This window comes from Phalacrocorax aristotelis, chromosome 5 (assembly GCF_949628215.1).
Source record: "Phalacrocorax aristotelis chromosome 5, bGulAri2.1, whole genome shotgun sequence".
Lineage (NCBI taxonomy): Eukaryota > Metazoa > Chordata > Aves > Suliformes > Phalacrocoracidae > Phalacrocorax > Phalacrocorax aristotelis.
The window spans coordinates 25,598,162-25,610,858 of NC_134280.1; the positions used below are offsets into that span (position 1 = coordinate 25,598,162).

Consider the following 12,697-nt stretch of genomic DNA (forward strand, 5'->3'; position numbering starts at 1 on the left):
ACGGGCGGCCCCTGGGGGGAGGCAGCTGCGGGGGGTGCGTGTGTGTGTGTACGCCGGGCAGGAAGGGGTGGGAGGCCGCCCCCGGGCCCCCTGCGCCCCCTCCCCGAGCGCTGGCAGAGCGGGCGGGGGCAGCGAAGCTGCGGGGGACCCCGGGGGAGGGGGGGCTTTCGGGGGGGACCAACGGCTCTTTGTGCCCCTTCCCCGCAGGAGAGAGCTGCGAGGACAAGAGCCCCCCCGGGCCGGCCTCCAAGCGGGTGCGCACAGCCTACACCAGCGCGCAGCTGGTGGAGCTGGAGAAGGAGTTTCACTTCAACCGCTACCTGTGCCGGCCGCGCCGGGTGGAGATGGCCAACCTGCTCAACCTGACGGAGCGGCAGATCAAGATCTGGTTCCAGAACCGCCGGATGAAGTACAAAAAGGACCAGAAAGCCAAAGGCATCATGCACTCCCCCGTCGGACAGTCCCCGGACCGCAGCCCCCCCCTGAGCGGCCCAAACCACGTCGGCTACTCCAGCCAGCTCCCCAGCGTCAACAGCCTCAGCTACGACGCGCCCTCGCCCACCTCCTTCGCCAAATCCCAGCAGAGCATGTACGGGCTGGCCGCCTACACGGCGCCGCTGAGCAGCTGCCTGCCGCAGCAGAAGCGCTACGCGGGCGCGGAGTACGACCCCCACCCCATGCAGAGCGGCGGCGGCGGCTTCGCCAACCCCAGCCTGCAGGGCAGCCCCGTCTACGTGGGGGGCAACTTCGTGGACTCGATGCCGGCCTCCGGCCCCATGTTCAACCTGGGGCACCTGCAGCACCCCTCCTCCGCCAGCGTGGACTACAGCTGCGCCGCCCAGATCCCCGGCGGCCATCACCACGGACCTTGCGACCCCCATCCCACCTATACGGACCTCTCCTCTCACCACACCTCTCAGGGACGGATGCAGGAGGCGCCCAAGCTCACGCATCTGTAGCGGGGCGGCGGGCGGCGGGGCCCGCTCCCCTCTCAATTACCTCACTTTTCTGACGGGACAGTGTTACTTTGCTCTCGAGTGCCAACAGTATTAGTGGATTTGTCTCCCCTAGCAGCTCCCTTCTTTCTTCCGCAGCCCCGGGTAGGTCCGTGAGCAGGAGCCTTTCTCTTAGAGCTGTGTTAAGCATGACAGTGCAATATACTGCAAACCGAGGGACTGATAAGCTTGGTGTACTTGAAGGTAAGTCTTAGAGATGCCGTAGTGTTAGCAGCGCGTCATGCTGAGGTGTTTTAGACCAGTCGTGAGCGGTGGGAACTCGCCCGCGCGTAAGCTGATTTCAGAGAAGTTAATTTATGGATTCCTCCGTAACGTAAGGATCGCATCGGACTAAATGATACGTATTTATTATTTTAAGCGAGACATTTTTGTATCACTGATTATTTATCCTCGTCTTAATGTATTTATGTGGGTATTTGTAGAGTTTCTTCACCAATACTTCGGGAGAGCGATTCAGGTCCGTGGTGACTTACATTTCACCTATTTAGTATATTCGGTCTGAGCTAGTTGAGAGAGTAGTCTTGAACAGTTGTAACAGTGGCTGGTGTTCGTAGTTTATGTAAGGATTAATTAAGACAGCAAGTCGTAAGTCATTAATAGAGTAAAACAAACTGTGACATCACACAAAGAGCCGTTACACGTAAAAAAAAAATATCGAAAATATTTTAAAAGTATTTATTTCTAACCGGCCGGCCCCACTCCAACGCCTGGGTGGCTTGGCTGGCGGCTGGCTCGGCCGGGTGAAGCCACCTTGAGTTGGAAGTGCAGCCGCTTTGAGGAGGCGATCTACAAAGCAGGGCGCTTGGCCATCTTGTTTCAGATCAAATCCTGCATACAAAGACCTCGGTGAGGTTAACATTTATTTATTGACTGGGTATCTATCGCACATATTATTATTTGGTGGGCTATTTTCTTTTCTTTCTTTTTCCTTTTTTTTTTTTTTAATTGCACTCTGGCTATCTGAAATAGAAAAGAAATTAGAGGCTTAGAACGCAAAAAACATTAGAAACCCTCCGATAGTGCTAATTTCATTAGGGTCTCCATAGCAATCCGCGCAGCAGCTGCCGCCTCCTTTGTTATTTATACTGTTGTCTTTATACTAACCATAAATCAAATTTTTAGACACCTTTGGAAGCCCGAGCTTTTCCTCTTGTTTTTCATAAAAATAAACTTTGAAAGAAAATTGACAATCAGATACGTACAGCCGAAGGGGAGCCGCCGAGGCGGGGTGCGGGCAGCGGCCGGGCGGTGCCGCCGCGCTCCCCCCGCGCCGGGCGAGGAGGGTCTCGTCCCCTCAGCCCGCGGCGAAGGGGCACCGCCGCCTCCCTCCGCCACGAACGGGACAGCTAACACGGGGAAGAATAAAGAAATATATTAAAAAAAAAGAGAGAGAAAAAAATGAGAAAAAAAAAAAGAAAAAAGAACGATGCTCTGAACCCTCGTGTTTCCTCCTCTTTAGTTACACGGCTGTGTTGAATCCCTCGCTGGATTTACAGAGATACTTCTTTTGTAAACGTTGTCATTAAAGTCTCTTCCTGACGGTACGTGTCCCTCCGAGAAGACTATTCTTACCTTTCTAAAAGTGTCGAGTTAAAGATTAATCCGAACTTCTGTATTCCCCACCAAACCGTCTGATGCGCCACTTTCCAGTTTGACAAACACTGCAGCTCCTACTCCATCCTCTAATGACAGGACCTGGCGTTCCTATTGTGAGAAATATTTTAACTCCTCCAATTCTGATCAACACAGACAAGTTTTCTTTCTTTCTTTTTCTTCTTCTTTTCTTTCTCCTCCCTGCTTTCTCCCTCGCCTTCTGTTTGTACTTGTGTTTGGCTGGACAGTAACGATTCAAAATATTACTTAGGGTTTTATTTTCCCCTCTGTGCGATTTTAAAAATGTCGTGCTATGTTGAAAAGTGTATCTTTTGTTAAATTTCACTTTTACCCAAGCAAATTTGGATATATGTGTTGTAGATCTGTAAACAAAACAGAACAGAATAAACTACTTTGTTCGGAGACATATTTTAACCATTTTGAGCCCGAAAATTGTTTTCTATGGAAGTTTTCACACAAATTGTTTCTTAGAAGCTCCACTCAGGAGTAAACAAAACATTCAAACAATGCAAAAAGTAAGGCTAAACACGACTCATGAATTATACTTCTATAATAATCCATAAATATATATATATGTTTGTATCTCCAAAACTTTCTGTAATCAGTGTACCCACGACTGAAATTGGCCACGCAGGGTTTTTTGTGTGTTCTGCAAACACAACATACTTCCCATTACCTGCTTCTACCTGCGAAACGGCAAGGCAGCACCATTTCTGCAGGGTCATCCCTGATGTAACGCAATGTGGTTTCTCAAGCATTTCCCACCTTTGTGCTCTGTAGGCTGTTTTTCAAACAGTGTCTGCTCTGACTTACACTATTAGCCCTTCGTTAAATCTGTTACAAAACAAAAGACCGTTTATAGATAGCATTTCCCCAGATCTGAGGAAGAAGGGGATTTCAGAGGAACTCTGACCGAAAACATGGTGTTAGGGAGGCACGCTGCCCTGAATTCTTTTCATATTGCAGAAAGACTGGGTTTGCAGACTTGGTTTACAGTGGGGGAGGAGAAGGAGCATGTGCGAGGAGGAATCTTTTTGTAAATAAATTCACTTTTTTCTCCGTGACTTTGGCAGAGGCATCTCGTTTGTAACGCGATAGAAGTCCGCGATGATAACCTAATTATTAGAAGTAATGTTACTTTGGCGAGATCGCTGGCATTTTTACAATGTTTGTACAATCATCAGCAATCTAGAGGAGAGAGACACTTTGGCACAAGCCAGACTTTTTCTTGGCCCATCATTTAAAACCCATAAATTATAAACAACCCCTTTCACACTCAATAGGAACTCAGCTCCTTTGCAACAGCATCTGATGTGCTGAACTCCGGTCACCCATTTAAAACACAGCTCGTCAGCCTGGGACTGATCCCAGCCTTACCTTTCTTTACAAATAGGAGCCATAGCACCCCTTTCCCTCCTTCCCTGCTCCCTCCATCTGCTCCAGACCCATAACGGGGTCACTGAGTCATGGCCTCTAAATGTCAGCAGCGCGGCAGCAGTGTTTGGGAAGGGAAGCTGCCACCAGCAGCAGTTGAGAGGTATCAGGGGTGCACCAAGCTTCAGCAAGGCCATGCAGGTTGTCCTGTTCAGATCAGTGGGTCTTGGGTCTCCAGTTGTTGGCCTGGTCCTTAGAGTAACCCACCATTTAATGGGCCTGCAGCAGTTTCCCTGCTGCAAAAAGGAGACAAGGCTTTGTGTTAACTCTGTGCAGTCAGTAAAGGGCTGAGCTGCTGCTTTTCACCTAGTTTCTTTTGAGGGGGCTCCCATCCATGTCCCTCAGTCCAGGGTCTGGTGAGCAGCACCTGGGCCTGGGGACCTAGGCAGACACAGCCAGGGGCTCCCAGGTGTCTTGCAGGTGCCACTTGTCTGGGGCTGGGAAAACAAAGCTGAATGCCTCCTGCTCCATTAGCCAGTGCTCCCTGGGCAGAGCACTGCAGGCTCCCTGACCTGGTCCCTGGGTAGGCTGGAGAGGGACTTCAGAGCACCTGACATGGCTGCCACCATGGGACCATGCCTGGGTCACCTGGGGCTGCAGAGGTGAAAAGGAGGCAGCTGGCTGCACACCCAAGATGCAAGGACAGGCAGCGGGCAGGCTGGCTAAGAGAGAGGGAGCCCACCAGCACCAACTAGAAGCCCCCAGACTTTCTTGGGGACCAGCTGAGTTATTGGAGCTCCATGGAAAGAAGTCTGAAGGCAAGATCCACCACTGGGGTCTCTGCACCCCTCCAGCCCCATGGGAAGCCCTATGAAACAGCCTGCAGGGAGGTCCAGGCACAGGCAGGACCACTTGGCTAGGGAAAAAAGAGGGTAAAGGGGTTGGGGCTGCCAGGCTACCACTGTGAGGGTGCCTCATTGACAGCTGTTGGCAGGGGAGGGAGGGAAGGATCTGCAGGTTGCGATGCCATCCTTCTGTGTGCCAGCCTGCCGTGTGTACCGAGCGGCCGCACACAATGGCAGCCTGGCAAAGGTGCAGCGTGCTGCAAGGCAGAGAGGCCAAGATATCCAAGCACTGCCGCCACAGACCTGCCTGGGAACAAAAGCTGGAGCCAGACGGGCAGCACAAAGGGCTGGTGCTGCGGGGGCAATTAGGGCCACGGTGGTTGGCTGGGCACCACGTGACATTATATATTGATGAACCAGCTACCTCTTGCTTTAAAAGGTACGAGATGGGCTGGACCAGAACTCTGCTGGCCGCAGCTACCTTCCAAGGACTGAGCAGCAGGTAAATCCCTGAATGGGCAATGGCTCTCCATTCTCATTTTAGCAGTGGCAGTAGGTATGCCGTGCTCCTTGCTGGGAGTGGGGTTGGCAGGGGAGGGAGGAGGCTGGCTCTATTAAGGGTCATCAATCACACAGTGAGCGCTTTTCACTTGATAGCGGTTCCTCCTACTTCTGCTCGGGCCTGAGCCAGCTGGGACTCGACCAGAAACCCCAGCCAGCAGAGGCAGAGCCCAGTCCTGGAGCCCAAGAGCCATGGAGTAATGTGGTAGGATGGGACCAAGCCCCTTTGGTCACAAAGGCTGAGATGCAAAAGGGGACACAGTGGGATGTTTGTGCCTGCGTATCCCCAGGTCTCTGTAGATGCTGCTTAGGAGTGGAGGTGGGCCTTTGCCTCCACCTTCAGAGCTCAGGGTCCTGGAGCTCCCTGAACTGCCCTGGGATGAACCCCAGAAAGGCTCATCTGCAATGACCATAAGAACAAAGCTGAATGTAATTAGCATGGGATCTGTATGAGGCAGGATGGAGAGCTTCCAGGTAAAAATACTCCTGAATATACAATTTGAACACTTGGGTTTGTGTTTTCTTTATTTGCTGATGTGCAGTTTTTCTTGCAACAGCAGAAATTTTGGGAGAGGGTAGTCAACCCCATGCTGAGGTGTGTAGCCTTGATCTTTCCTCCAAGGAACGTGTGCCACCTTCTAGGATCTTTGGGAGAAAGAAGGGCTAGGCAAGGCAGAAATCTTGGCTGCAAACTCTTTGACTTCTCTGTTTTGCACACAGCAGTATGGCTTTCCTTGATACCTCTGGGTTACCAATACACGTAATTTTGCCTTCCTACCAAATTCACAGCCATGGGACAGGAAACAGGGCATTACATGACACATGGGCCCATGTGGAATCACTCGTCTGGGGAAATCCTTACTAAGGGAGGGAGAGACTTTCCTCTTCTCTCTGTTCATGCAGAGGATCTTTGTAGTTAATCCCACATACTGGGAGAGCAGAGGTCCCTGTCCCAGAGCTGGTGAAACTGCCCCAGGGTCAGCCAGGAAAGGGGAGCTCGTGGCAGGGAAATATTAATGGCAGAGGGAAACACACCTTCCTCCGGAAGAGCACGATGTGCCCTGCCCACCTGGAAGGCCTGTGCTTGTGCTGAAGCTGAGCCTGGCTCCCCTGGAGCATCAGAACTATTCCCCCTCTTTGTCCTGGGGTCTCTGTACATCCCTGGTTTTATTCATACTTTACAAAATAAACTTCCCAGAGCTTCTGCTCCTCCTCTTGATTGCCTTCCTCCCAGGGGCCTTTGATGGTTTGACTGTGTTAACAGGGCCACTGCTTAAATCCCCAGTGTTTGTTTACCTCTCTTTGGGATGCCTACCCTCACCCTGGCTGTCTCCACACCATGAACATACATCCCCACGTACCACTGAGAACCAGCTGTCCCCAGCTGGCAGTGTCATGGCAGCAGAGGGGTGAGGACAAGGTCATGCTTGAATCAGAACTTCCACATCATTTTCCTGAGGGCTGGGGAGGGATCTGTTCCATCTCCTGTGTGTTAGTTATTGTGACAAGCATAGAGGGTGGATTCTTGCTCCAGAGTGGAAAGACAACACGCCCCAGCCCAAAGAAGTCTCTGTGGCTCAGGGCAGGGCTGCCATTGCCTTCAACACACATGCTGCTCAAGCAGCCTCCCCAGGGCACTGCTGGTAAGTGTCTGCACCCAGCAGGGTTTAGGGCTTTTTGGCTAGGCTTGTTCCTACACCATGTTTTAGCTTCACAGTGCCTGTCTCAGGCTTTGCAGTGGCCCATGTTTCCAGAAGCGTGGTGGCTCAGGGATTGGTTTGGTCCATTGTTCTCACAGAGGTTTCTGTGCCAGCAGCTCCCCTGGCTTGTGCCGTCACTACACTGCTTGCACAGCGGTCCGTAAACCTTCCAGCCATTCTCAAGTTGCCTTTCACAGCATCATGTTCCTCCCACTCTTCTTTTTAACCCACTTTTCTTCTTACTCCTTTGACTTCGAGGGACGCTTTCCCATTAGACCTCTTCAAAAAAACCAGCTGCAGTCGCTCAACTTCATGTCACTGGGACTTAGCTATTTAAGTCCTGTGAAATTCAGGAGCGTAGAAAATTGCATCCCCCTCAAAAGCCAGAACAGCGAAGAGACGCTTTTCCTGTGTTTAGCCACTGATTTCTGCATTCCTCATCCTTGAACAGTCCTGCAAAAACAAATGGGTAACGAACAAGAAACTCGGTAACAGAATCCAGCCGGGTGAATGGAAAGATCGTATGTTGCTGTGAACACAGACAGCTCTTCTAGCGTTTAAAACACAGCTTTGGGTGTAATTAAACCAGTTGCGTTCTGCAAACAGAAGACTCAAGTAAAGCAGCAGCCCTCCTCCGGAGCCAGTGCTGTTTGCTTCACTGCAGGCAGGAGTTTTTACAGCAGGGGAGACAGAAAAGCACAGATGCTCTCCTGCATGGACAGCCTTTCTCTGCTGAAGAGAAAGCCCAGTGTTCCCAGGCTTCTGTTTTGTCAGAAGATTACATTGCCTGCTCTGATTGCCATGGGTGTGCTAAGCAAGTTTGTATCATCCAGGATTTAACCCTCCTGCAAAATGTAGGTTTCCTGATAAGGTGTATTTGTTTTCAGCTGTTCTTCTAATTTATACCTGCACCCTCTGCAAATGGAAATGTAGGTGATACCCCATTATTAGTGCAGCAGGGTAGCACAGCCTGGAGCAGCGAACAAGTCTGCATCTGGAGAACACCTACCTTTGGGTCTCTGGGCTTCTGTCTGCAGACTCTGAGTCCCAAGCACATTAAAGCAGTAATCGGTATAGCCAGCCTTTGCTCTGTAGTAGTTGCTTTATAGCAGATGGGCTGATGAGCTGGGGAGAAAGCGGGGCTGGTAGAAGGCCATGCCGCCGGTCAGAGCTCATATGCAGGGAACTGCTCCCGTTCCCTTGCAGGTTTGTGCCTGCCTGTCCCAGGGACGTGTCCTCTCAGGGCCACTGCAGGAAAGAAAACGAGGCCTGCTCTCACCCATTAGCTGGGCATAGCGGTGGGGTAGTTGGGGCTGAGCTGCAGAGCTCAAGTCTCTATGGGAAAGAGTTGAGGCTGAGTCAGTGAAATGGTCTGATTTTGTCTCACCATGGTGTCCCTTCTCTGCCACCAGCCCAGCCCTCTGCAACCTGCAAAAGACCCAGAGGAATTTTTCCTTCTCTGGGGATCCTGGTTGCCTTTGGGTGGTTGGCACCACGTCTGGTCCTTGCAAAGTTTCCAGCCTCTTCCTGACCACAGTGAGTAGCAGTTTGTCCAAGAGCTTGTAGAACTCTTTGGGCTGTTGAGTAGAAGGCACTGGCTGATCGATGACGGTATTTAAATTTCATGCTGTTATTTAGAAATAAAACAACTTTTTTTTATAATGTACCACCCTTGCATTTCCCAGCTGAGTCCACATCTACCTCCTAAGACTTAGAAGGTTGCACGTCTAATATGAAGCGCGATGATGTAGCTCTTCTTCATGTTCCTTGTCTGTTCAGTCCCATATCACTGAAGCCCAAGTATGCTCTGCCCAGCGAACCCCTTTGCTGTTGTGAACTGCACTGATACATGGTTATCAGTTGATAAGCTGGATGAAACTCATCATTATCCAAATCAAGCATATGTATAGCTCAGACTGGATGGTCAAACACCACTTGGAGCCATTTAGGGAAGGATGTTCACTTTTGGAGTCCAGGCTTCATCCTCCGGGCTTGTTCCTGTTGTCTGCCATTCCTGGGGGGATGAAAACCAAGAGAGAGATTTGCAGGGTTTGGCCGGGCAGTGCAACTTGCTGCACTCTCTGCCAGCTGCAAACACTCAGGAAACAATGCCGAATCGCCAAGGGAAAAATGAAAGCCCATTAACCGGGTGAGCCCGGGGATTCACTTTTGAGAAGCTGCACAGCACTTATCTGATGGAGCGAGACCATTAAAGTGCCGAGGTGCAGCAAGCATCCCCTTCTCCCCCCCGTGCGGACAGCCTGGGGTTGCCTGCGCAGCCCGCCACGCCCTCGGCTGCTGCCCCGGGCTGCGTGGGCTCCCGTGGGAGCCTCCGGGGGCCTGGCCGGCAGTGGGGCAAGGGTAGGGGGCAGAGCTGCCCTGGGACGGGAGCTCGGCCAGCGTGAAAGCGCCGGCGGATCCCCTCTCCAAACTCCCGGTCAGCGGCTCCGAAGTGCGCGGCGGCTCCGGCGAGTCCCGGAGGGCTGGGGGGGGCTGCCACCCTCAGCCTCAGGCTGGCCCTGGGCAGCCGGCTGTGGGCAGGGGAACCGGCGGCGCCCGGGACCCCCGGTGCGGGCTCCCCCCGCCGGTCTCCCATTGGCCGCGGGGCGGGACGTGCCGCCCCGCTCCCGGCCCTATATTAGGGCAATATTGCCCCGGCGGGGTGTGGGGAGCGGCGCGGCCCCGCGGGCCATGGACCTGGGGTACTTTCCCCTCGCCTTCCCGCCCGGGCTGTGCCGCGGGTCCCCGCAGCCCCCCTACCCTCGGCGGGGGGACGGCGCCTTCCTGGCGCTGGGCACTGTGGCCACCGCCGCGCCCCCCCTGCCGCCTGCCTCCGCGGGGGCGGCGGGGTATGCGGCCGCCCCTCCCGCAGCTCTGGGCGCCGGCTACCGGCCGACCCGCGGAGCCGGGCCGCCGGGCTTCGCCACGTCCATCTTCCCCGGGAGCGGCCGCCCGCCGCCGCCGCCGGAGCCCGGCTGCCCGTGCCCCTGCCCCGGCGCGGGCGGCGGGGGGCTGCGGCGCCTCTCGCCCTGCCCCGAAGCCGCCCCCGCGCCCGGCTCCCCGGCCCCCGCGGCGGCCCCGGCGGCGCCCCGCACCTTCGAGTGGATGCGAGCGAAGCGGAGCCCGCCCGGGAGAAGTGAGTGGGGCAGCGGGGCGCGGGCGGGGGCTGCTCCCATCCCGGCTCCCCTCTGCTCCCCTCCTGCTCCGGCCCCGGCCCCGACCCCGGCCCCGCTCCCTTCCCCTCTGCCCCCCGCTGAAGCGCGGTGTTTTTCGGCGTTGCAGGCGGCGCGGCGCCGTGCGGGGGGGAACCTCCCGCCTGCCCCGCACGCACCAGCTTCAGCACCCGGCAGCTCACGGAGCTGGAGAAGGAGTTTCACTTCAGCCGGTACCTGTCACGGGCCCGCCGCCTCGAGGTGGCCCGCTCGCTGCGCCTCCGCGACGCCCAGGTGAAGGTCTGGTTCCAGAACCGCCGCATGAAGCAGAAGAAGCGGGAGCGGGAGGCGCTGGCCGCCCCCGCCGCCGCCCCCACGGGTGCCCCGGGCGGCCCCGCATGAGGACCCGCCGCCCCGCACCGAGAGGTCTGCCCGGGACGTCGGGGCTGGGCTGGAAGCTGCGGCCGGCGGGGCACCCGCGATGTCCTTCCACGCGGGACCGCGGCGACGCAGCCGCGCTGTTTTTTTTTTCTATTGCAACTTATTTACGGTTTTATTTGTGAAGATTCAGGGAAAAGTGCCAGCCCGAAACGCTGCTCCTCGACTTCGGGCCGGGCCCAGGCACGGGGCTGGTGCAGCAGGGAGCTGCCGGGACCGCCGCTCCCCCCGGGGAGGGCAGAGAGCAGCTCCGCCAGCTCCCCGGGATCCGCAGAGCGGTGGGGGCACGGGGGGCCGCCCCAAGCTTCCGACCCCTTCTTCGTTTGGCATTTAAAAAGAAAGATCCGCAGGCTCAGGCAAAGTTCACGCAGGAGAAGGGGAGAAACCCCGAGAAGGCAGAGCAGAGGAGAGTGGGGAAAACTTCCTCTCACAGGAAGAGGCAGGGATGGTCACGACTACCAGCATGAGCCCAAGGTCCCCTTTTGAAAAAAGTGCCCTTGACTTCTGCCCTACCATTTGCAAAATTGCTGCAAAGAAAGAGGCTTGTTATGCTTGTATTTATTCCTCATTCATTCCCATTCCTTTAACTGATGTGGCTGATATAGTCCAAAATCTGTTTAGTAACTGTGAGGGAAGGTTTTAAAAGAACGAAACTCTTAGGAGGAGCACCTGCAAACTGCAGAGGTGCTGGGATTTTCCTTGCAGAGGCTCTGGGCTGCCTGGGATGGGCCAGCAGCTGCCCTGCAGGCTCCCAACACTGCTCACATGTGCCTGGGAAAGGACAAGACAATATGAAGCCTCTTACAGCATCTAGGGCCAGACTCTCAGATCATCCAGCTCTCCCAGGCTTGATTGTACCTTATGGTTAAAGAAATGCACCACATTAAATCAGTCTGCAACAAATGTCACCGCTTGCAAAACCTCAAGACCTGATGAAGTGCAGAAAGATGCTTGGGTTTGACCACAGACCTCTGCCAGCAAGAGATTCCTGGGTCTTTTACTTGGGCTAATTGTTCAAAAACAGTGACAATGACTGATTATCTCACACAAGTGCAAAATTCAGCAGTGATCCTCACTTCTCACGATTTCATCTTTCCCAGAAGTAAAATAACAGTATCAAAGTGGACAAAGGAGCTGAGTTCAGACTCTTTTCCTGCCCGTGACTGTGAAAGCAGAACAGCAATGTGGAGAGGAATGACATCCGGATTTACAGGAAGACGATTTTATCTATTTGTGGGACAAAATTAATTTGGACAAGTCCCTCTTTGCTCTGGGTTTCTGCTGAGTGTTGGACTTTGGGGTGAAGAACAAATAGTAGCACCGGGGAGATGGATCTCAGGGGACTGGTGAGCACCAGGTCCCTGTCTGGAAGCCAGCCCCAGACACCAACAGCTGTTGGTCTTTGTTGGATGCTTGCTGGGCAAAAGAAACACAGAGAAGATGAAGATGGATGTCTTGAGTCAGAAAGTTTCCAGTGTAGGATAATTTTATGCTCTGTAATACCTTCTGTTCTCCAAGGCACCCCTTTGCTTGCAGGCTTTCTTATGAAGACTTTTCTTCTGTCGAGAGACTGGGAAGCCATCGCCAATGGCAGCTTCAGCAGAGGTCAGTGGGAGCCCTAGGAAACAGTGTGCTCCCAAAAGCCGGGCAGGCATGTTGGGATGATGCTGTGGCAGCAGGCCCACAGCTGAGCAGGGGCAGGAGGCCTCCTTGGCAAGGAGACGGATGCCCCCACAGTGAGAATCTGAGGGATGGGACCTCCCGAGACTGATGTGTTTGATTACACATCATATTCCAACTGTACCTGGAAAGTACAATAAAACTACAGACTTGCGGTTGTGCATGCACATGGGGAGGTTTTTGTTCTCTGTATGGTGTTACGGTTCTGTATATGGTGTTACGGTTCACATCCCACTGGCTGATTCACTTCATGGGTTATCACTGAAAAATTCTCAGGACTGAAGTACTTTTGTGAAACTAGTTGCAACCAAAACATG

General features: G+C 54.0%; 2 protein-coding genes across 5 annotated transcripts in view; both read left to right on the top strand.

The window, feature by feature from the left end:
- The window catches only part of HOXD3 (homeobox D3), a 32,768-nt gene extending 29,074 nt beyond the window's left edge, over window positions 1-3,694 (top strand). For all 4 annotated transcript variants that reach the window (XM_075093539.1, XM_075093540.1, XM_075093542.1 and 1 more), the window contains one exon: window positions 208-3,694. In XM_075093539.1, coding sequence (XP_074949640.1) covers window positions 208-959 — 752 coding nt within the window. In that variant the 3' untranslated portion in view covers window positions 960-3,694. The remainder of the gene's footprint in view (window positions 1-207) is intronic.
- A 5,759-nt stretch (window positions 3,695-9,453) lies between these two features.
- On the top strand, window positions 9,454-11,302 carry HOXD1 (homeobox D1). The gene is made up of 2 exons (XM_075093544.1): window positions 9,454-10,246; window positions 10,393-11,302. Exons 1-2 carry the CDS (start codon window positions 9,802-9,804, stop codon window positions 10,662-10,664), a joined length of 717 nt encoding a protein of 238 aa, XP_074949645.1. The 5' UTR covers window positions 9,454-9,801; the 3' UTR covers window positions 10,665-11,302.
- The last annotated feature ends 1,395 nt before the right edge of the window (window positions 11,303-12,697 follow it).